This window comes from Mandrillus leucophaeus, unplaced genomic scaffold (genome assembly GCF_000951045.1).
Source record: "Mandrillus leucophaeus isolate KB7577 unplaced genomic scaffold, Mleu.le_1.0 Scaffold26, whole genome shotgun sequence".
Classification (NCBI taxonomy): domain Eukaryota; kingdom Metazoa; phylum Chordata; class Mammalia; order Primates; family Cercopithecidae; genus Mandrillus; species Mandrillus leucophaeus.
The window spans coordinates 3,387,565-3,410,495 of record NW_012102698.1 but is presented as its reverse complement, the minus strand read 5'-3'; the positions used below and the strand labels follow the sequence as shown (position 1 = coordinate 3,410,495).

The window sequence follows — 22,931 nt, the reverse complement described above, 5'->3', positions numbered from 1 at the left end:
CAGAGGGTCTGCGCACACGATGTGTGCCTGGCACTGGCTAAATAAGAATGTAGAGAAACCGAAGCTCTGTCCTCGGGGGTCAGTCTGGGACAGAGAAAGAAAGAAGAAAGTGCTCATGCAGTGAGCTCCATGTGGGACGGGGACCTGCCACAGACGTTCCAAATAGGCCCTTTGAGACCTGCAGGATACGAACTGACCTGGCTCCGTGGTAGGACCCCAGATGGGTTATTTGACCTTCCTGAGTCTCAATTTCCTCTTCTGTGAACAGGGATTAAAAACAGCAACCTTTGGCCAGGCGTAGTGGTTCATGCCTGTAATCCCAGCACTTTGGGAGGCCAAGGTGGGCGGATCACAAGGTCAAGAGATCGAGACCATCCTGGCTAACACAGAGAAACCCCGTCTCTACTAAAAATACAAAAAATTAGCCGGGCGTGGTGGCACATGCCTGTAATCCCAGCTACTTGGGAGGCTGAGGAAAGAGAACCACTTGAATACAGGAGGTGGAGCTTGCAGGAGCTGAGATCACGCCATTGCACTCCAGCCTGGGCAACAGAACAAGATTCCGTCTCAAAAAAAAAAAAAAAAAATCTAGCAACCTTCAAAATCAGAAACAAATCAAACTCGATGTCATCCTTTTTCTCTCCACTGAGAAATGGTGACTGGCTATCAAAAAGCATTCTGATATTTAAAGTGATCTGACTCCCAGTCAAAGCGTGGCTGAATTCTTAGAAACATACAGCAGGTGTTAAGTATTTCTCTTGGACTGATTTATGAGAGGGAAGCCCTGAACGTACAGAAAATGGTTGTCCCTAAATACATCGCACCAGGGTACTTCATGAGGTTTTAGTCTCTACAAAGGCTGAAGACCGGAGCTCCAAGCTGATTGTAAACAGCTACGTGGTGAAACAAGAACCAGGAAAGGAAGCAAACGACTGCGCTAGGGAAAAGGGTGCTGTGCAGGGGAAGGCAGGCACTAGGCTGAATCACTGCTGGTCAGATTCGGGGCCTGGATTTTCTCAGGTTCTTTGCATTTAACAAGTTATTACGGTAGAACAAATAGGAATGCTGCGAGGGTCAAACAACAGACTGTACGGGTGCACACAGCGGGCACTCAAGGAAAGTGCACCCCTTCCTGCCCTTCCCAGATCCGCTTCTCTATCCCTCCCCTCTGACCTGAAGTCCACATTGCATCTCCCAGTCTGTGCACAACCCCACTCAACCCAGGACCCCCTTTCCCAGGCCATGCCCTATCGGTGGACCTGCCCACACTCTTCCAGCCTAGCCACATTTTCCTAGCCTTTGGTTTGGGGAACAGGTTTCCTCCATCCCCAGGCTAGTTCGAGCATGACTTACACCTCCTTGCCCTCACCTCGACTGAACCCAGGCCAGTGGCCAGGGAGGACTTCATGAAAGAGGACTTAAACAGTTCAGCTGGTCCTCAGTGCCTGACACATAATAGATGCCAAATAAATGTCTGCAGAATCTTTCTGATACCACTTTTATTCATAGCTTCCTAACCACCCATCAACCCATCCATCCACTCACCTATCCATCTATCCATCCATCTTCCCACCCACTCACCAATCCATCCACTCACCTACCCATGGATCCAACATCCATCCATTCACCCACCCCTCAACCCATCTGTCCATCCACCCACTCATCCATCCATCTATCCACCCACTCATCAACCCAACCATCCACTCACCCATCCATTTATCCATCCACCTATCCATCCATCCATCCATCCATCCATCCATCCATCCATCCATCCATCCATCCATCCATACATCCATTCATCCATCTATCCATCCATCTATCCATCCATCCATCCATTCATCCATCTATCCATTCACCCACCCGTCAACCCAACCATCCACTCACCCATCCATCCATCCACCCATCCATCCATCCATTCATCCATCCATCCATCCATCCATCCATCTATCCATTCATCCATCTATCCATCCATCCATCCATTCATTCATCTATCCATTCACCCACCCATCAACCCAATCATCCACTCACCCATCCATCCATCCACCCATCCATCCATCCATTCATCCATCCATCCACCCACCCAACCATCCACTCACCCATCCATCTACCCATCCATCTATCCATTCACCCACTCATCAACCCAACCATCCATCCATCCATCTATCCACCAATCCGTCCACTCACCTACCCATGGATCCAACCATCCATCCATTCACCCACCCCTCAACCCATCTGTCCATCCACCCACTCACCCACCCATGAATCCATCCACCCATCCATTAAAGACTACCCACCCATGGATCCACCCATCCATCCATTAGAGACTACTCTGCATAGAAGAGCTTTAAACAGGAAACTTTAAATTGGGTTTTGAGGAATAAATCGGAGTCAACGAAGCAGGAAGGACATGTGCGAAGCCCAAAAATATGAAGGTTCAGGTCAGTTCTGGGAACAGTATCAATCTTGGGGAGAGGCAGGCAGATGAAGCTCAGCCATGTGCCTCATCTGGTGCGGGACTGCCCCAGGACCTCACTTTGTCAGTCTCAGAGAACCAAGTAACTGGGTCATCTCCTGGCTGCCTCCCCATCACCAATTCTATACCACTGTTCTTTCAGAACCACCACCAACTTCTCTATCACAGGAGGCAAGGGAAGGAGGAAGAAGTAGCAAGGAACACTCACTGCCCCTATGCAGCATCGCAAACGTGAGAGAGCTGCCACCAGGGGCCCAGTTCCATCTATCCATTTGATCCTACAGACTCTGCTTTGCCATGTCTCATGTGCCAGACACTGGGACCAGCTGGACTGCTTCATAGAAGTCTTCATAGAAGTCTTCTCTGGGTCCCCTGTGTCACCTGGCACCTGGTCTCTTTCCGCTACAACACTGCATCTGCTTATTGCAGGGGATGCTCACAGCCCGCCTGCCTGTTCAGGGATAGGGTCAGCTCATTTCTGCCCCACCAACCCCAACCCAGGCCCTGCCAGGCCCATGGCAGGCCTTCTGCCACGATCACATTGTAAGATGACGGCAGAAGAAGAAGAAAAGAGAGTGAAGGAAGAAGGAAGAAGGAAGATCAGTCCCTGAAGCCTCACAATCTAGGAACAAAGGCAACACTTGTCCTGAAGGAAAGGGGAGTCACTGAAGGCTCCAGGCGAGAGCTGTTTCGTTGGAAGGACCACCCCAGCAGTAAAAGGCAGGACAAAGAGGTGCATTTTCATCACGCCTGGCTTGTCTGTCTTACCTGCAGGGGTGTTTGCCTCCCACCTTTCCGAAGCCCCAGAAAGAAAAAAAGGCCACAGTGCTGAGTTCAATTGTGTTAATCTTCCAAATCCTCATCCCTGGCATTTCTGCTTCAGGTCTCAGACGCTGCTGGTATCCCTTGGCGTGTCTGTGCCTCTTAAAGATATAATTAAGCAATTTTTTTTTCCCCCGTTGAAAAATGTAGGTCCCCTCGGGCGCTTCACTTTCATGTCTTGGCTCTGCTTTGTAAGTTGCAGCTGATGTGCTGGGGATCCAGGCTCCTGAACACGAAATGCTTAGGTCCAGTGAGGAGACCTTCGCTGCCTCTTGGGCTCTGTGGTCCACATTCTCTGCCCCATCTGGAAGGCATCTTTCAGCTCTGCTATTTGACGTTGCACTTGATTGCCTCTCCATTGTTTGAAATGATGAAAGTCAGTGGTGGCGGGGTGGGGTGGGGGGCGGTGTCTCTCTGCCTGAGTCCCATGTCCCTGACTCTAGACATCGGTCTATAAACAGACCTAGAGTTACAGCCTTGAGTTCCTAGGTGGCTCTGCACTGACCAGCTGTGTGACCTTGTGCAAGTCATCTTCCCTTCTAAAGCGCAGCCTCCAACATGAGGCTTGTGATTCTAGCTGACAAAGTGTAATGGAGTGTACAGGGCTGTCAAAGAACACTTTAGCAAACGAGATGATGAGTCAAGAGACGGTACAATATCTCATCCAGTGGAAATTAACTGTGGCCACCATGTGGGGCCAGCCAAGAGCAGAAAGGAAGGGAAGTGTAGGGCTATGTGGACAAGGTGCTGGAACAGAGAGGCCAGGAGCTCAGAGGAGACCCAAGCAGGCTTGCCCATCACAAGCACCATGGGCACCCGTGGTGCAAACAGTCACCAGGCCTCAGTAATTCACCCCAAGAGGCTCCACAGTTCCTGCAGGCGAGGATGAGCAGCATAGACCAATGGCAAAGAGGAAACACTGAGAACACGTGGGGCCGGGCGTGGTGACTCACGCCTGTCATCCCAGCACTTTGGGAGGCCAAGGACGGTGGATCATCTGAGGTCAGGAGTTCGAGACCAGCCTGGCCAACATGGCAAAACCCTGTCTCTACTAAAAATACAAAAAGTAGCTGGGCATGGTGGTGGGCGCCTATAATCCCAGCTACTTGGGAGGCTGAGGCAGGAGAATCACCTGAACACGGGAGGTAGAAGTTGCAGTGAGTCAAGATCGCACCACTGCACTCCAGCCTGGGTGACTGAGTGAGACTCTGTCTCAAAAAAGAAAAAAAAAACAAAAAAAAGCATGTGGAAATAATGTCAGCAATCACAAAGCCACCAACTAGAGTGTGGATGGGCTGGAAAGAGGCCACACAGCAGGGGACATGGGAGGAGACAGAGAGACCCTATGTGCCCACAGCCGCATTCAGCCCCCATCGCAGTTAGTGATGAGACATGGTCGCCCTCCTTTTCCTGGGGAGAAAAATGAGGCTCTATGGCTAGCACCTTCCAGATCACGGAGCAAACAGGCCACAGGTTTCCGTCCGGCTGGGACTGACCTCAGAGCCCAGATCTTCCCATCCCACTGTATCTCCTTCCTCCTATCTGCAAAATGACGTGCAGGACACTTCCTGACTGTACTGCCCTTAGCTGAGTTGTAAACACACGGCAAAAAGAGCAGAAAGCAATTAGAGAGAATCGCATCAGGAGCTGGTGGTGCAGTAGAAACCTGGTCTTCTCTGCTTGCCTGAGAAACGCCGTAAAAGCAGGGAAGCAAGGGGGACAGGTGTCTGGGCTGCATATTTAAAATACCAAGTGTCAGTCAACATGTCTCAGCAAAACTCATCATCCATATTTCTTGATTGTTATAAATGTGCTCCTTCCGCAGGTCTCCCGTGAGCTACATCAGACAGTTTGGAGGGGACAGCTGCAGGTAGCTGAAAGAAAGAGACAGCTCCCAGGGTGCACCTTTCCCCTCGGGGAGAAATATGAAGGGAAATGTCAGCTTTGGACTAAAGCTCTTCAGCCTTCGCCTGTGACGTGGGAGCTAACATTTCTGCAGTGCTTCGTCATCACAGAGCTCACTCACATCGACTGTCTCTCCCCTCATCGCAAACGCAGGCGGCGGGGGCCCACAGGGGAGAAAATCTGGCTCTGTGTGGTTACGTGAGTTGCTGACAGTCACACAGCCAGCAAGCAGTAAACCAGAACTGGAGCCCAGGCCCTGGGCCACTGCCCCTTCCACCAAGCTCTGTGGCCTTGCCAAAGGGAGACAAGGTCTGGGAGAGTTCTGGAAGGATCTGCTGTCTGAGGCACCTCCTTTTAGGAGAAATGAACATGTGACTGAGACAAGGGGGATAAGAAAGCATTTCCCCTCCCTATGTGTGTCTCCTGCGCCAACCTCAGCCTCCATCCACCTACTTGCTGGGTGAGGTCCTCCTGGGCCCCAGACCCCTGCTTGTCAGTCCACTCCAATCTCTGCAGACGCCTCTCCCAGACGGACAATTCAAACCCAAGCACACCGAACACTGACCCACGCTCCTCCCCTAAACCCACTTCCCTTCCTCCCTTACCCCCACCCTCCAGGCAGCTACCCCCAAGCCAGGAACTTGGAGTCGCCCTTGACAGGCCCCTTGCTCCCATCCCTCAGGTTAAACCATCACTGAGGCCAGTGGATTCTATTCTCAAAGGTCTCTAGACTCTCCTCCCTTCTCTCCCCACAATCCCGCCCGGCCTTAGTTCCGGCCTCATCGCATCTACCTGAATGCGTGTACCACCTTCCTTTTCACCCCTCCCATGCCCCTTCCCACCGTGCTCAGAGCCGGGAGGCAAATCCAACCATGGGGCCCGCTGTGGCTCTGCAGGGGGCTCTTCTCACCCTCCACCCTACCCCCACCCGGGCTCACAGCAGGTGAGATGCACCTTGCTGAGGCCCATGGCCCCGTCTAGCCCAGCTCTCAGCACACTGCCCCAGCCACACTGAATCCCTCGCAATCCCCCAAGGTGAGGGGGCCACGAAGGGCAGGATGAGTTCAAGTCTTGCCAACTTGACTCAAAGACCTGGGCACACCAGAGGGGCCAAGTCCTGCCCTCTGCCTTCCGGGAGTGAAGGCTACTCTGCCTCCTTCTACAGACACAATGAAGGTCTGGAGGGAGGGAGGGGAAGACAGGCCGGCCTGGCGGGCAGCCCTTGAGTGCAGAGAGGGGGTCCTGAGCCCCACACCTGCAAGCCAGAGCAGAGCCCTCTCTTCTCTGTTTATCTGACAAGCACGGAGCGCTTGCTGTGGGTGGTTGCAGCGTTGGGTGCTGGGGTTACCAACATCGCCCGGCCCTGGTCTGGCTCTTCACGGGCTCTCAGCCGCTGGGAGAGCAGGCACAGGGGATTGGGGCCGCAGAGGCTGATAAAGGTAAGCAAAGCTCCTCTGGGAGAGCTTCGGAGAAATACGCACCCCAAATCAGGTACTGGTGCTCACGGAAGCTTCCCCGAGGGGTTAACCTTGAACTGACTGAAGAACGAGGTGCCCAGCAAGGAAAAGGTGGCGGGAGGGCGCTCTGCGGGGAGGGTGGAGACACACGAGGCCGCTTGGTGCTCTCAGTTTCCCTGAGCAGATGAGTAAAGGAGGGAGGGCGAGGGGAGAGGCTGAGGAGAGGGGCAAGCCAGCCATGCCCCTTCTCTCTCCTGGAGCCATGGGAGCTGCTGCTGGAGTTCAGCAAGGAGGGGACAGGTGAGGTTGGCGGAGAACCATCACTTTCTTCTCCTTTTCTCCTGAGAGGCCCCATGAATGAGCCAATTCAGGGCAGAAAGGGGCCCCCTGCTGCAGGGCCACGGCGCAGAGCCCCCCCAGGCTGGAGCAAGACCATGTCCCCAATGTCCCTTTTCCAGGCTGTCATCCCAGAGGTTCGCAAATCTTCAGAAAGATGACTGTCTGCACTGCCACAGACTGAACACTGATGGTACACCTACGCTACGGACCATGCTCCACGTTGTCAGGATGCAGAGGCGACAGCTGAGATTTCAGGACCGGGTCAGGCCTCACAGAGCAGAACTCTGCCCTCTCCGAGGTTGCTCGGGAAAGTCATGACAGCAGGAACCCCACAGAGTCCCAACACGATGTGCACATTCCTAAGTCATGTCACCTGAGCCTGGAAGCTCCTGTGTGCCTCAGTTTCATCTGGAAAATGGGGATAATGATCTACAGGGTTGCTATGAGGAGCAAGTTATATATATACACACATACATGCCCAGAAGGGTGCCTGGCACACCACAAGGGCCACACAGGGTTTGCTGTTAATTGAAGCACTGTGATAGCTGGGGTTCTAGCCTTGGCCACAGACGGAACGTTCCTAGCAGAGTCCGCCTGGAAACACCTGACATCCGCCCCACCCCTACCCTGCCCTGTGCTGGCTGGGTAATGGCAGGCACTGAGGTCCTTTCACAGATTTAAAGACAGTCAGGAAAGACAGTCAGGAGAGGCCGTCAAAAGATTCATACCATCATCATTCTTGTTTTTTTTTTTTTTTTTTGCTAATTTTGCACAACATGCCTTTACTGCTGTTTGGCTAAAACATTTCATTTTTTAAAAAGAATAATTTATGAATGTGCCCAGTGATATTAAAAGCTTTTCAGAAGGTGCAGACCAGCAGCCTAAGAGGGTCACAAATCATTCCTGTGGGAGGCTCTGGAGACTAAGAGGCTGCTCCCAGCTCCTTTTAACCCCTTGGTGACTCTGGAAGCCAGCAGGTGTGTGGGATCCTGCGGCCAGTGATGGGCACCTGCCGGGGGCTGGGTTGGGGTGACCCCAATGGGTGCATCTGTTCTGTGTGTGTAAGAAACAAGGACACACAGGGTAACAGAGGGCAGCCTTGCATGAATGAACCCCTGGAGGCGCTTCCGTCCAGGAATTGTTCGGTGGAATCGAAAGTCAAGCAGAAAAATTCCCAGTGCCACAACTGCTGGTGTTTTCCTGTTTACGACACCCCTCCCCCGGCACAAGCATGGCAGACTTTCTAGAAGGAGTTCCCCAGGCACGGCCACTCTGGCGCTCTGCCATTCCCTCTGCCCGGAGCCCTCTTCCTCCAGATCTCTGTATGGGCCACTTCCTCAGCTCCTGAGTCTTTGACAAATGTCACTGACCACCAGATTTAAAGCTGTACCGCCATGCTGCACCCCGCCTCCCCATCCCCTTCCCCTGCTCTGCACAGCCCTCACTACCATCTGACCGTGTATATATTATGCTTGTTTCTCATCTGCTCCTACCCTCTGGAATAAAAAGTGTATGAGGTAGGCATTCATGTCTGCCTTAGTCACTGCTGCATTCCTCAGAGCAGGGCCTGCCCCCAGGGATACACACATTACTCGTTGGGAGAATGAATATGAGGAGAGTTGCAAAAGGGGTTCATCCAGGGCCGCAGGAGCACAAAAGAAGGAACTGCACACTCTGCATGTGGAGGGCATCCAAGAGGAGGTGACAGCTGACATGGGCTTTGAGGGATGAATAGGAGTTCACCAAGAGGAGAAGGAAGTGAATGTCATGGCTATAGTCCAGGAGAGGGGAGAGGCCATGGAATATTTGGGATCTGAGGCATGGGCTGGAGTGGCTGAAGCAGAGTGGAGGGAAGAGGAAGGAGTAAGATGTAAGCGGCTCTGCAGAGCCAGAGGGCCAGTGGGCGGATCCGGGTGCTTCTCTCCAGCCTGGAGCCCAGGCACCCCTGAGCGCTGAGCCCCCAGGGGTAAGCCCCACTCTAAGAGATGCAGGAGTAACCAGAACTGGCAGACAAGCACAAATTCCCTACCGTGTACACCTTTTATTCTGGAGGGTGGGAGCAGGCGAGGGAGATGGGAAGCTCTGGGCTGAGGACATCTCTCTGGCCAGGCAGCAGGGATGGATGTGAAAAGTGGGGCTTAGAACACAGCAGTCACAGCAACACAGGCTGTGGGTATGGGAGTGGGTCCACGCCTTCCAGCACCAGGAACCAGTGGCCAGGCACATTTCACTGTGATACGCACGCGGATTACGAGAAGGGAGATAATCTAGTCAGGCTCTGTGATGTGCTCGTGAATCTCACATCCCGGTGACGACATCTGGGAGGCGGGGTACCTGCAGGTCTGAGAAGCAGCCCACATGCCTCGCAGGAGTCCCCCAGAAGCTTACAAGAGCAGCAGCACATCAAGGTCCCAGAATAGGGACCTCTGTCCCTGCACTGTCCCTAGACCCTGTCCACATGGCCTGGCCCAGCCCTGCCTACTGGCTCCCGATGCTGTGGTTGGCCTGATGTCACCCACCATCAGGCATCACTGGGACACCATCCTGCCTGGGCCCTTGGGCTGACTGCAGGGTGAGCAGATGCCACCCTTGCCCCGCTCCAGGCCCTCCTCTACTCCTTCCGAAACACCTGCTTATCCCCCACCACCTTTCACCTGCCTAGCGTGCAGCCCTGTCTTCCCGCCCCGACGGTTCAGGCATGTGTCCGTGGGGACCAAGCAGGCACAGAGGATGGAAATTCTCAGATGCCCGCCAGGTGCTAAGTCTTCCAGCCCAAACCTTGATGAGCACCACTGCCTTTGTGCAAGGCAGGTGTCTCAAGTTTGGCTTCCTTCCACCCTCCCGCTGGGGCCATGATGGTCCCGTCCAGGGTGACACTGCAGATGTGGAGCTGTGTCATCTCCCAACCTCTTTGGCTGCATCGTCTCACCTGAGCTGCACCAAAAAGGCCTGTAGAGAGGGGTGTAGCTGACCCCTGGGGGTTCAGCGGAGCAAGATGGCCCCCTCTCCCCGCCACGCTGTCTCCTCCTGCAGGGGCGGCCATGGCAGGGGGTGCTGGGCAGGTTGTACCCCACCAACCCTTCCTAGCCAGGTCCTGGGCTGGAAAACCAATCAGGGGTGTGGAGTGCGGCACTCATGTGGACAGAGCGTCTCCTGGGGCTGAGGCCTAGAGCTCTGAATGAATGCTGTCCGTGTCACTGCAGGTCCAGCCCAGGCCGTCCGGGAGCCACCCACAGCAGGGAGGTTTCCAGGACTGGTCCCTGGGTCCCCCCGTGTGTCTCACTGAGGTAGGCTCAAAAGCAGAGGCTGTGCTCCATTCAACACAACCAAGCCCTCTGAGGAGTCTGGCCTGAGCCCAGGAGCTGCTGCGGGGACGGTCACTAGCTTCGTGACGGGGGTGACTTCTGAGAGTTTTGGTATCTGGGGAATTGGGGGTTGACAACCTCAAGGAGGGATAACAGCAGCTGTTTCAGAGGGGCTATGCGCAGTCGTGCAGGGCACGGGGCCTGATGCCCCAGAGCCCACCTCTGCTCCATGGGGTCATGACATAGGGAGCAGAAAAGGTGTGTGTTCTCCTTCCATCTCCCAGTCTCTGAGAGACCCTCCTCCCCATGCCCTTCACCTCCTGGAACCCTTGGCGACACCCCCAGCTCAAGATGGAGTCAGGCCGCAGCTGATCCCAGCCCGGAGGAGGCTGGGCCCAGCACCCTGGGAAAGAACTTGGCTGCCGGCCAGGGTGTGGCCCCCGGGGTGACAGGGCTGTGCCTCCCAGAAAAGAGAAAGCGCCTAATCCCTGGGATTTGCCGTGAAAGCCAGGACAGGGCAATCACTCATCGCCAGGCAGGGACGGCTGCGCTGTTGTTTTTAGGTGGAATTTCTGAATCTCATTTGTAATGTGTACTGATCCCGGGCCAAACTCTCCACATGGGTTGCAGGATGCGGTCAGCAGCGCACATTTAACCCCTTAAGAGGTAATAATTCTAACGAGGTGATCTGGGCCCTGCTGGCCGGGACACTGGATGGTCTCAAGCCTTGACTGAGGCCTTGCCTGGCCAGGGGGAGAGGTACAGCTAGGGAGAGATCTTCACTCACAAGCCCTTGTACTGGGGCTGCTGCATACAGTTGAGCAGGTTGTGCGCTACAAATAGACTCACCGGTGAATGGTGCTCCCTAGGTTTTGCAGTGCACAACCCATTCAACTGTACATAGCAGCCCTGCCACATACCACTTCTCTCTCCCTCTGAGACATGAACAGGGATGACACCCACCCCTAAACCACAAGCACTTTCAGCTGTGGGAACTCTGGCAGGATGCTATGGATGCTGGTGGGGAGCTTCTCAAAAGCAGGATGCGAAGTTGGGATGTAGATTTGTTCTCCAGTACCCAGTGCAGGGCCTGGCATGGAACAGTACCCCAGGATGTTCTTGTTGAATGAATATGATAATTCAAGGATGATAGGACTTCGGAGGCCTGCTTGCTCACCTGCTTCCGGCCAGGCCAGCCTCACCAGCCCAGGCCGTGAGATCTGCCTATTAAATAGGTCCTGGGCAGTTGGAGCCACTTTGGGCTGGACGGTCCTGGCCCTGTCCCATGATCCGTGCTCTGGCCTGTTGTCCCCTAAGGAGGCTCCGGGCTCCCACTAGTCCTCCAGTTCCAAACTGCTTCCTCCCAGCGGCTCACTTATCCTCCAGACTAGACCACTCTTATGTTAAAATAGGTACAAACATCAGTCCTTATTACCCTGCAAGGCAAATATTATCAGGGCGATTTTGCTGAGAAGAAAGCTGAGGCTCAGACAGGTTATGAAACTTGCCTAAAGTCACAAAGCCGGAAACAGAGAACAAAGCCGCAAGCCCAGGGCAGTCTGCCGCAGCCACACCGACTCAATCACGCTTCGCCTAAAAGGGGTCACCCAAGCCATTGCTATTTTTCAAACGGTAAACTTGAAATTGGGTAATAATCCTTATACACCCACAGATGGAATTTAAAATGCGATTTCCAAACATAAACCGTGGTAGTTCCCTTTAAGCGGGGGTGTGAGTGCTGCAGGAGCGTGTTGACACGCTGGCCAAACTCAGAGGCTCCCACGACCCAGCACAGACAATGCGGGAAAGCGGCTGTCAAGTTCACTTTCACGGAAAAGCCTGGGTGTTGTGCCGGCTTCTCATTCTACGTCGCCTCGGCATGCATTCTGAATATGCGTTTAACTCTCACACCAGAGCGGGGTTCAGTCACCCTTGCTACGGGTTCCAGTTCTCCACCTCCTCCCAGTTCCTCAAGGCGGCTGACCCAGATGACTGCCTTACACCACCACCTCCTGGGGGCCCCTGCCTTATGGGACAGCTGGATACAACCCAAAGACCCTCGCACCTACCCCGACGGTACAGGTCTATGCAGCAGTGACTCCCATCCGCCACCGCATGACCTCAGGAAACTCCTGCCTGCTCCAAGCCCCCCAGTTGGAATTCCTCAAGGGAAACCTGCCTGGATAACACCCTGGACCCCAGTAAAGACTTTGGTCCCACAGGTCTCTCTCTGTCTCTCTCATTCTCTCTTTCTCATGCTGCAGGCGCTTCCCCTTCCCACTGGCCCTGCAAGGGGTGCTCCCCACCCCTCTAGGCCCTGAGAGTAACGAGCTGCTTCTGTTACTTCCTGTGTTGATTGCGCTGTCTTCTCTGCGTCTCACCTGACTGGCACACCAAAACCCAGCTTCCTTCCTGATCAGGGTTAGAATGTACAGCCACTCTCAAGACAGACGGCAAGGCCAAATTAGGAAGAACTGATATTTACAAAACATTTAGGTTTCCATCAGTATTTACATCCTGTGCACCCACTGTGTGCCAGGCACTGCTGGGAGCTTTCACATACATCGTTTCATCTGATTCCATTAATGAGATGCAGAGTCTCCAATGAGGGCATTTCCTTCCTAAATGTAATATAGGTGACCATGTCTAAGGTGAGCAGCTGGTCACCCACCCTTCGACCGTGTGGCCTTCATCGCTGCCACGCTGCTTGGCTGGCCTTGCCGCTCCCAGGAGCTGAGGACCCAAACCCTTCAGCTTCTCTGAGGAACCCTGCAGCAGCTGAGCCCTTAGAGCTGCCTGGGGGGCTGAGAGGCTGTGGGGGGACAACACAGAGCTGACTTAAGGACCTGCTTGGGAAGTGCAGCTCCAACTCGCTGGCTGTGGGGCCCTGGGCCAGCGCTTCCTTTTCTCTTACATAAATGGCGATGCCTGCCCCAGGTGGCTGTCCCCCAAGGCTGCTCAAGGATCTAACAGCACATGGTGCTTGTGAAGGGCCTCTGGGCACACGATGGGTGGACGTACAGGGAGGCACCAGGTGATTCCAAAGCAAAACTGCCAGCAATGTCTCCAAATACTGTCCCTGGGCCCAGGGTAGCCTTGGGCTGAGGACACAAGGTCTGGTCTTGATACTACAGGACTGTCCTTTCTGCAAGCCAGAGAGTATAAAACATCTCAGAGATCAAACCCTGTGCAAACGCACTCACCACTCACACGCACCCACCCACCCACAAACACACACACTCCACACCCAGCCACACATGCGCTAAGTCACACCAGAGGGCTTGCCCAGAAGCAAGTGTGCAGAGTGCAGTAGGTCTGGATGTCTTCTAAGACGTGTAGGTTGTCATTAAAGCCCATTCCCAGCCGTGAAGCTCCTGCCCCAGCCTAGAAACAACCTCCCTAAATTGCAGCCAACCCCAGCATCTATCTGCACGGGGTGTGGCTGTGGCTGTCACTGGGGAATCATTGAGGCTGGGAGGGGTCCTGGAAAGGAGGCAGGTCTGGGGGTCCCAGGGAGCAGCCTTGTGAGTCGTCTGTGTGACCAAGGACGAGTAGGCCCTCGGAGGTAAAGAGCCGGAGAGAAACCCTCCAGGACCCCGCCATTCCGCAGAATGGTGACATTTGAACCAACCCTCCAGGACCCCGCCATTCCGCAGAATGGTGACATCTGAACCTCATCTTTTGACTCCCTGGACATACAGGGAGGTCTTTCCTCATCAAGGACTGGCCAAGGACCCAAGACCCCATGGCCGGGAGCACTGGGACTGTGTAAAAGGAGATGCTTCACTACTTATCCTCTATGGCTGGGACTCAGACTCAACCACTGCTGACAGATGCCAGCCAGTGTAGATACCAGCTGGTATAGACCAGAATCAGGGCTTAACATAGGCCATGGGGATGCGGAGTCCTGGAGCTGGACAGTTCAGGTCTAAGCCCTATCCTCGAACACTTCCTGGCTGGGAGATCCTGGGGACGTAGCTCCTCCAGCCTCAGTCTTCTTACCTGCTGAGCGGGTACAACCTCAACCGCAACCTCAAGCTGCAGGAGGCCCGGCGGGTTAAATAAAGCAGCAGGATCTGGAAGCTCCATGGGCAGCACAAACCTCCCAGGGGACAGCACAGACCTCCCGTGGCTCCCATGGCCCCCAGGACAGCATCCACCAAGGCCGGGCCCTGCAGCGCCTTTCAGCCTCCCCTCGACCCTCCCTGTACCCTGGATGCTCCAGTAGCCCCAAACCGCATGCTGTGCCCTCCCTTCCCGGCTCCCTGCCTCTCGTCGCGCTGTTCATGGGCCAGCCACAGACATGGCTGTGAGTTTGGGTGTCCCACTTGTCTGGCTCACTCCTCGGCCTCAAGACCCAGAACGTGTGTGACCTCTTCCAGGAAGCCTCCCCTGACTGCCCCACAGTCATGTCCATGTGACAGGAGGGGCTGGCCTGCAAAAAACTACAGACTACTCTGTAGCTGCCTGCAACCTGGTAGGCCCAAGGGTCAGGAGGTCCACGTGCAAAATGCGTCCGTAGGCCAAAGAATTACTTCACCTGCAGGCCCTCTAGCTCCTCCTGGCACTGGCAGGGTGTTAACAGAAATGTGGCCACAAACAAGCCTCATGGCACACAGACTTCCCGCCCTGGAGAAAGAGCGAGGGCGTTTTTGCAGGCCAGGCCCTCCTATCACACAGCCATGACCCCAGAGCAGTCAGGGGAGGCTTCTTGGAAGTGATCACACACATGCTGGGTCTTGAGGGTGAGTGGAGTGAGCCAGACACTCACGTGGCTGGCCTGAGAGTTCAAAGGAAGTGGAGATCTGGAGGCTGGAGGGGAGGTCTGAGGCTCAGACAGCAGCCACAGCCCAGGGGTCCGGGGATCCCGGGTTGCCCCGAGTTGCCTTTCTGTCTCATCCGCATACTGATGATACACAGCACGCCCCTGCTGCAGCCAGGGCTCCCCCATTAGTCATCACTCAGGAGATATTACCTGAAAGATCTCTTCCCAGAGCGCCCCGGATTACAGCCTGCAGAGCTGAGAATGAATCCAGAGCCGGATAAGGAGGCTTTGTAGTGGCCTGAGAATCCCTGGGGCATTAATGGAGCATTTTTGCACAGGGCGAAAACGCATTCTTCATCTTTCTTTTGACAGCCGGTTAAAGAGGAATGCAAGGGGGCTTTACAAAGACAGCGGCGTGGGCTCTGCTGCGGGCTCCTCGATCCCCGCCGAGAACGGGTCTTTCAAGGCTACATTAGAGGAAGACCCGGCCCTTGCAGGTTCTTAGTGGACTCGGGGCATTTCTCCCTCTTCTGTTACTTTGGGAGGACTGAACACGGCGAGTCCCGGGGGCCTGTGCACTGATTGTTTTTCTGGGACATCCAAACTCACAGCAACTTTGCCCACGACAGCACCAGTCAACCCTGGACACCTGCTCTTTGGCGGGGGCAGGGGTGCGGTGTCTGGGGAAGACTGGGCTCCAGGCCCGTTCCGGCCCCAGCTTTGAGTGGCCTCGGGCAAGTCTCTTGCCCTCTCTGGCCCTCGCTGTCTCCTTTGTTAGAGGAGATAATCCCACCACGTCACGGGGTCCTGGCGATGATGAAACCCTGGCTCCTGGTCATCGCGGGTGCTCACTAAGTGTCACTCCCTCACATGCAAGGACACTTAGCTCAGTCCTCGCCTCCTCCAGGAAGCCCTCCTGATCCGGTGCCCAGTGTCCACACAGGGCATGGCCTAGAGCAGACAAGTGTTCAGCAAGCACCGTGAGTAGGCGGCATTCCCTGCCGTGCGCTGCAGGCAGCACAGAGCTGCACGGGGCTTCCCAGGAGGCTCAGGAGCCTCCCACGCTCCACTCAGGAGCAGCAGCCCTGGAAGCCGCTTTCCTCCTCTCCACCACCATCAAGAGTTTCTGTCTAAGTCACTGCTTGAAATCAGAACCGCACTGCTAAAAACAAGTCTGAAAACACCCCAGGCCCTGCGGTTTTTCAGTTGCACAGTCTCAGGCGGTCATTTAACTCAGCTCCCTCCTTTGCCCAAGGGAGACAATCATGACCCGTCGCTGGCAGTGTCTGTGAGGACTGGGGAATGCGGGGGTGAAGGTGCCCAGCAACGGTAAGGAGCCGGTGAGGTTTCAACCCCACATTTCCAGGGCTGCTTCAGGCTGGGCTCGAGTCCAACGGCGGAACCATCTATTGCCAGGTGGACAGGCCAGGAGCCATGTGCCGGGATGGCTGCCCCTAGGGACCAGGAAGCTCCCAGGACATATGGAAGTTATTCTGGGCAAAAGAGGAGGGAGAAGGAAGTAGGGATATGGAAGCTCAGGGAAGAGATCCCAGACGGAGAAATAAGATCAGCGCAGTGGGGACAGAGACAGGAGCCAGCCAGCAACGCAGCCTAGGTCCCAACACGCAGGGCTTGCCCCCTTGTTTTCGTTCTTCCCCTTGGGTTGCCTTGGGCCCCGGTTCACTTCCGGGGGCCCGGCCGGTTGGGCATCCTGCACACAGACCGAGGTGCGGAAGAGGCAGGGGCCTCCCCAGCACACAGGGCTACAGGCACGACAACAGCAAGGGCCAGGCTGGGGCCCTCCCTCACGCAGCCCCAGCCCGGAATTCCAAAGACCAGGGCACCCGTGACCAACTGTGCTGGGGGAAGCTGCTGGGTCCTTGTGGCCTCATCCACATTCCGTTCCCAGAAGCTCGCTGCAGGGACAGTGCCTGCGATCATCTCTCACACCCTGGCACTCTGTTCCATTGCCCACTGTGTCCCTGATTCACTGTGAGAAGACTGGAAGCCCCCTCGCCCTTCCGGGCCTCGGTTTCCCCTCCTACAGAAGAAGGAGTTGGAAGAGATGGTCTCTAGGAGCCTCCAGGCTCTGACATGCCAGGATTTTCTGCCCCAGTGGATGGGAAGCTGAGAAACAGACACTCCCAGGTTGTTTCTGTCTGGAGCAGATGCAGCCAGAGAAAGGCACTGGTGGGCACTGGTTCCAGGCCCAGCAGCTGCCCCACCTCTTGGCTGGGGTCACCCCAGGAAGGATGTAGGTGGGAACTAAAGACGCAAAACCTGCCAGGAGACTTCCCCTGAGAGAGCCTCCACAGGCCGTCAAGGCCTGTCTCTCTGTGCATGCCTATTTTGGCATCACATGTTGATGATCTGATATGGGGTGGCTTCTCCCTGCTGCTGAGATGCAAAGCCCACAGGGGTACGTGGTATTTATCCCTCTCTGTATCTGCAAGGCTCAGCCCAGGGTCAGGCGCAGGCAGGGGCTCAGGAAGAGTTCCGAAACGGAAAGAATGAGTGAGTGAACTGGAAGGTCCTAGGATTCCAAACTCCCATGTTCCAAGATCTGGAAATCACCTGAGGGCTGGGCCATGTCCCAGCCACACCTGCAGGCCCAGCATCAAGCACAGGGCTGGCCCCTTTGGGCCGGGGGGTGGCTGTGGGCCAGTGTCAGGGTGCATATTCCACCCACCCAGTAGGGCAGGACGAACCCCTGATCCAACCTCCTCCTGCCTGCCCTCCTGCACAGGGGCCTGGAGGGCCCTCAAGGTTCTCTTCATCTAAACTCTCATTTCACAATGGGGGAAACTGAGGCCCAGAGTGGGGAGTGACTCAAGGGCAAGCAGCAAGTTTCACAACAGCCGATAACCGAACCATGTGCCTTCCCCTTGGAATCACGCGAGGGCTAATGCACCATTAATTGTAATTAACTAATTATTCCTGCTGCCAGTTAGCGCAGGAGGAGGCTGGCGTGGGGAGCCCCCCCAGTGACTCAGTCATGTTTACAACACGCAAACCCATTTAAAAGCTTGTAAAGGTGCTATAAATGGCTCTTTGGCAAGAGGGGAATAACGATTCCCTTTCTCCAGCTGCCGGTTTTAACAACCGTCAGGGTTTGGCCGGCAAGGGCTGAGCTTCCAAGGTCCAACAGCGCCACCTGGAGGCTGCGCCCCCAAACGCTCTGCGCAGTGCGCACTGCACGGTCGCCGGCTCTGGTTAGGGCCTCCCGGAATCCAGCGCCTAAGGGACTATGAAGCCCACTCCTCTTAGTTCACAATGGGGAAACTGAGGCCCAGGGGAGGGCAGGGACTGTCCGTCCGTTGCTCAGCTGCTTTGAAAGTGTTCAGAGTATAAATCTAAGTCCAAAATGGCAGATGCCACCGTTTTCATTTCCCATGACTGTAAATCTTTTCAAATGTGACGGTTCAGGAGAGGGGCTGTGAATGACAGAAACAAGTGTGCGGAGTGGAGTGGGCCTGGATATTTTTTCGCATGAGTAAGTTGTCATTAAAGCCCGTTCCTAGCCAGGGAGGGCCCTGCCCCAGCCTGTAAACAACTTCCCCAGCCTGCATCCATCAACAGGACTTCCACAGTCCCCTCATGCCCCAGCCTCCCTTCCCGCTCCCCAAACACCGGATCTCCAGGGAGAAAGAGCAGTGAGTTCCCCCTTCCGATGGGCTGTGCACACAGAGTGGCCTTGGTCCTCTTACCAACTGATGCGTGGGGAGGGGACGACTACTGCTCAAGGCCACATGGTGAGTCTGGCTAGTTCCAAGGCTGAGAGACCAGAGCTCAGGTCCTCTGATTCCTGCTTTGCTGTCCCTCCCATTGCACCCCAAGAATGACAATCCTCTTAGCTCCCACTGACCGCGGGACTGTGCCAGCCCCAGGACAAGCACTTTACTTGGGTGGTATCATTTGAAATTCATGGTTGTGAGAAGCAGAGTTCTCTGGAACCCATCCATTTTATAGGCAGGGAGACCGAGACCCAGAGGGGTCACCTAGAGAGCGGGTGGCACAGCTAGGGTGGGATCCCAGGCAGGAGTCCCCACTCTGGCCGTTTCTCCGGCTGAGACTGATTGGGAGCTGTGGTGGCCTCGGCTCTAGGCCCTGAAGGTTGGGTGGGCTTGAACCTGGGGAGGGGACTCAGATGGGAGTTGGGCTGGGCCAGAGAGGTTTGGGGGTGGACGGGGAGGGGTGCCTGGATAGAGTTGATATTCCCGGCCACTCACCCACGGTCATGCCGTCCATGTAGCGCTTGATGATGTCAAAGGAGTCCCGCAGGTTCCCTTCCGTTATGTCAAAGATGATGTTAGCCTGGCTGGCAGGCTGCGGTGGCGTGATGGCCCGGAGGAAGATGATCTCTGCAGAGGCACAGCATGGAGAAGGGCTCAGCACAGCCTGGCCCCAGCCCCAGTCCCAGTCACTCGGCCCCAGGAACTTGCCCTCAGGGAATGAAGACCTAACCCAGGGCCCTTTCATGAGGCAAATTCAATGAAGCCAGAGATCCCCCGTGCGGGGAGGGTGGAGGGGGTCTGGACCTTCCTATATCATAGCCTATCCCTGTTTTATCGAGGGGGAAACTGAGAGATTTTGGATCTTCCTTGGGGACACAGAGCTAATCAGAGGCACGGCTGGTGAGAAGTCATCAGCCACTGTGAATATTCATGAAGGTGGGGACCAGAGGAGGGAAGCGAGTGGGGGGACAGAGGGAGAGAGCAGGAAGGCCAGAGGAGTGGGCCCCTCTCCCATCTATAGTGCTGTGGGTCAGGGGGCCACCGCTCAGGGTGGCCTGGGCTCTCTGGGGGGTGCATCCATCTCCCAGATCAGACAGTGAAGCAGGGCAGCCCCAGCTCTGGGCTGTCTGCGGGGAGTCCTCTCTGTGGGCCTCAGTTTCGTCACCCTGTAAGGTGAGGAAGGAAGCCAGCGGGGATCCACTAAAGGTCCTTTCAGCACTTAGGGTCAGGGTCTGGATTTCCTGGGCCCGAGATGCTAACAGGTGTCCCAACGGCACTCAGCTCCCTGCGATAACCAACACTCAGATTGGGGCTGGCCCGAGAGGCCACAAAACCAGCCACTGGGGATTTGGGAAGGATTTGTATGTGGTTTGGTGAAACCCCATCATTTTGCAAAAGGCAAATACCAGTTAGTTATTTTCTCTGACCCGAGTCTGTGCCACCCTGTGGCGATTCAGTGCCATTCCTTTTCGGGAGGGGCAAGCCTGGGGGGCTGGGACTGGGGACTGCTCCTTGGGCAACCACGTGCTGGGGGAGCCTCTCCTCCCCCATCCCCCACTGCATGGTTGTGTCATGGTGTAAACACTGGTGTCCTCATGGCTGGCTCCGTTGTATGCCTCCCCTGAGAGGGTAGGAGGACCCCTTCTTATCACCATGTCCCCAGAGCCTGACGCAGAGGGGCTCCGTCCACCGCTGCTGAATGAACTCATCATGGCAAGCTTCTCTGCAGGCCAGGGATGGGGACTCCCTAGAGGGCGGGGATGGCTGGGGACCAGGCACACGGGCAGCACAGCCCGAAAGCGAGGTGAACAGGGCAGTGCTCCATCCATAGCCCTCTGCCAGGCTTGGGAGCACGCAGCCCTGGCCCTGCTCCAGAGAAACGGTGCACTGATGGCAGGCTACACAACATGTCTACACTGCATGCCAGGAGCTTCCTAGAGAGCCAGGCCAGGGTGTGGGAGCACTGACTGGGTTACACCTGAGCTTCCTGCTTCCAGTCAGGCCCCTCCAGTTCGCCTGGCCCTGGGTCAACAGGATGATGTTTCTAGATGCAAACCTCGCCCACTGCAACCTTCCGATGGTTCCCCCAAGCCTGGGGGTTGAAGGCCCAACTCCAATTTTAGCCTCCTGTTTATCCTTCCAGCCCACCTCCTGCCAAGCTCTACCACTCCAGCAGAACACCTTGGCTGAGTTCCTCAAACGCCCACACTGTCCCCCATACCTCCAGACCCTTCTGGCCACGTCCTGCTCCACTGGGCACCCTCCTCTCCCCTTCTCCCCCTTTCACTCGAATACCTCACCACCCAGCACCCAGCCTGGCCGTCACTTCCTCCCGGAGGCCCTCCCTCATTCTCCAGTGCTGGTCACAGAATCAGCGCTAATGGCTCTCTGCAGAACAACTGTGACCCACAACAAAGACCCGTAAACGGAGAGCTGAGAAGAGGCATTTAGAGAGCGGAGAAGGGGCTAACAAATGCTGCCGTGCCGGTGGGTGCAGGGAGCAGGGGGCGATACACAGACGCAAAGAAAGTTCCGCATTTCAAAGCTCGGGCCACGTCTTACAAGGAATGGCTCCTGCAGGCCAAGCCCTCAGCTGAAGCCGAGGGGGGCCCTAGGGGGCCCTGGGACCCCCAGGCCCATTCCACTCACCTTCAGGGCGGGTGAACTCGCGGAAGGTGGGCAGCGAGATGACGGTGTGGGAGATGGTGTGCACGGGGTCGAACACGCACGTGACATCGTTGGGGCGGCAGGACTTGATGCAGCGGACCGTGTCTGTCTTCTCTTGTTGGAGCCTGAGGGGAACCACAGCACACGAGGCTGAGGGGGAAGCTGGGACAGCAGATCCTACAGGGGCCGAGGTCCAGGGAGGAGGGGCAGGTGGCCAGGCCAGGGGCATCTGTCCCAGAGACAGCTCTATCAGAGAATGACAGTGGTCTCTGCAGCCTGGCTGCTCTGTGGGGAGGCTTCATGGCCCTTCCTGCAAACTGGAGCGGGACCTAAATGCCAGAAACACCCTCTGGCTTCCGTGGGCCCTGGCGGAGAAGCACAGCTCGGGAATTTGTCAGCTGCACGAACTGAGGATCAATAGCCACAACCGCAAAATAGTCACAGGTTCACTTGCCCAACAAATATGTTTTGAGTGCCAGGCGCCAGGTGCTAGGGACAGCAAAGTGAACAAGGGACACATGGTCCCGCCTTCTCAGAGCCCACAGTGAGGCTGGGCAGCAGGGTAGTAAACGAAGGAGCAGACAGCGTCAAGCACGGTGCCCAGCACAGGGAAGTCGATTCCACATCACCAGGCGATGGGGAGGCAGAAGAGGCTAAAGTCTCAGAGGTCTGGGTTCCAGCTACTGTGCTAGATAGATTTTTAAAACCTCTTGATCATAAAATAAAACGCGGATAAAAAATTACACAAAATGAAAGTATAGTTTAACGAGTTATTATAAGGCAAATGCCTTTATAATGACCACCCAGGTCAAGAAAGAGAACCTGGCCAGTCACCAAAGGCCCTGCAACTGCCAGACAGAGCTCAACTCCTCCTGCTTCCCAAAAGTGACCCCTAGCCTGAGTCCCACGGCAGTCCCCTACCTGGGTTTCTTTATAGTTTTCTCACATAAGCGTGCATCTCTAGACACAGTCATTCAGACTTCTCCATCAACAAGTTTTTGCTCTGCCTTTTAAGTCCATTTTAATCTACAGGTTTCTTCTCCATTCCTTTAATTAATTAATTAATTTATTTATTTATTTATTTATGACGGAGTTTTACTCTTGTTGCCCGGGCTGGAGTACAATGGTACAATCTTGGCTCACCGCAACCTCCACCTCCCAGGTTCAAGCAATTCTCCTGCCTCAGCCTCCCAAGTAACTGGGATTACAGGCATGTGACGTCATGCCTGGCTAATTTTTTGTATTTAGTAGAGATGGGGTTTCACCATGTTGGTCGGGCTGGTCTTGAACTCCTGACCTCAGGTGACCCACCCGCCTTGGCCTCCCAAAGTGTTGGGATTACAGGCATGAGCCACCGCGCCCAGCCTCCTGTATTTTCCATACAACTTATCTATTAAAGAACCTGAAGAATTTGAGCTGTTGCATCCTACAGGCTGGACTTTGTGGATTGCATCTTCATGGTGC

General features: G+C 55.4%; 1 protein-coding gene across 1 annotated transcript in view; it reads right to left on the bottom strand.

The window, feature by feature from the left end:
- Nucleotides 1-22,931, bottom strand: part of FBLN1 (fibulin 1) — a 104,703-nt gene that overhangs the window by 4,750 nt on the left and 77,022 nt on the right. Inside the window, exons 15-16 of the mRNA XM_011984068.1 lie at nt 21,450-21,592; nt 19,296-19,427 (exon numbers count right to left, since the gene is read on the bottom strand). Of these exons, the coding sequence (XP_011839458.1) occupies nt 19,296-19,427; nt 21,450-21,592 (275 nt within the window). The remainder of the gene's footprint in view (nt 1-19,295; nt 19,428-21,449; nt 21,593-22,931) is intronic.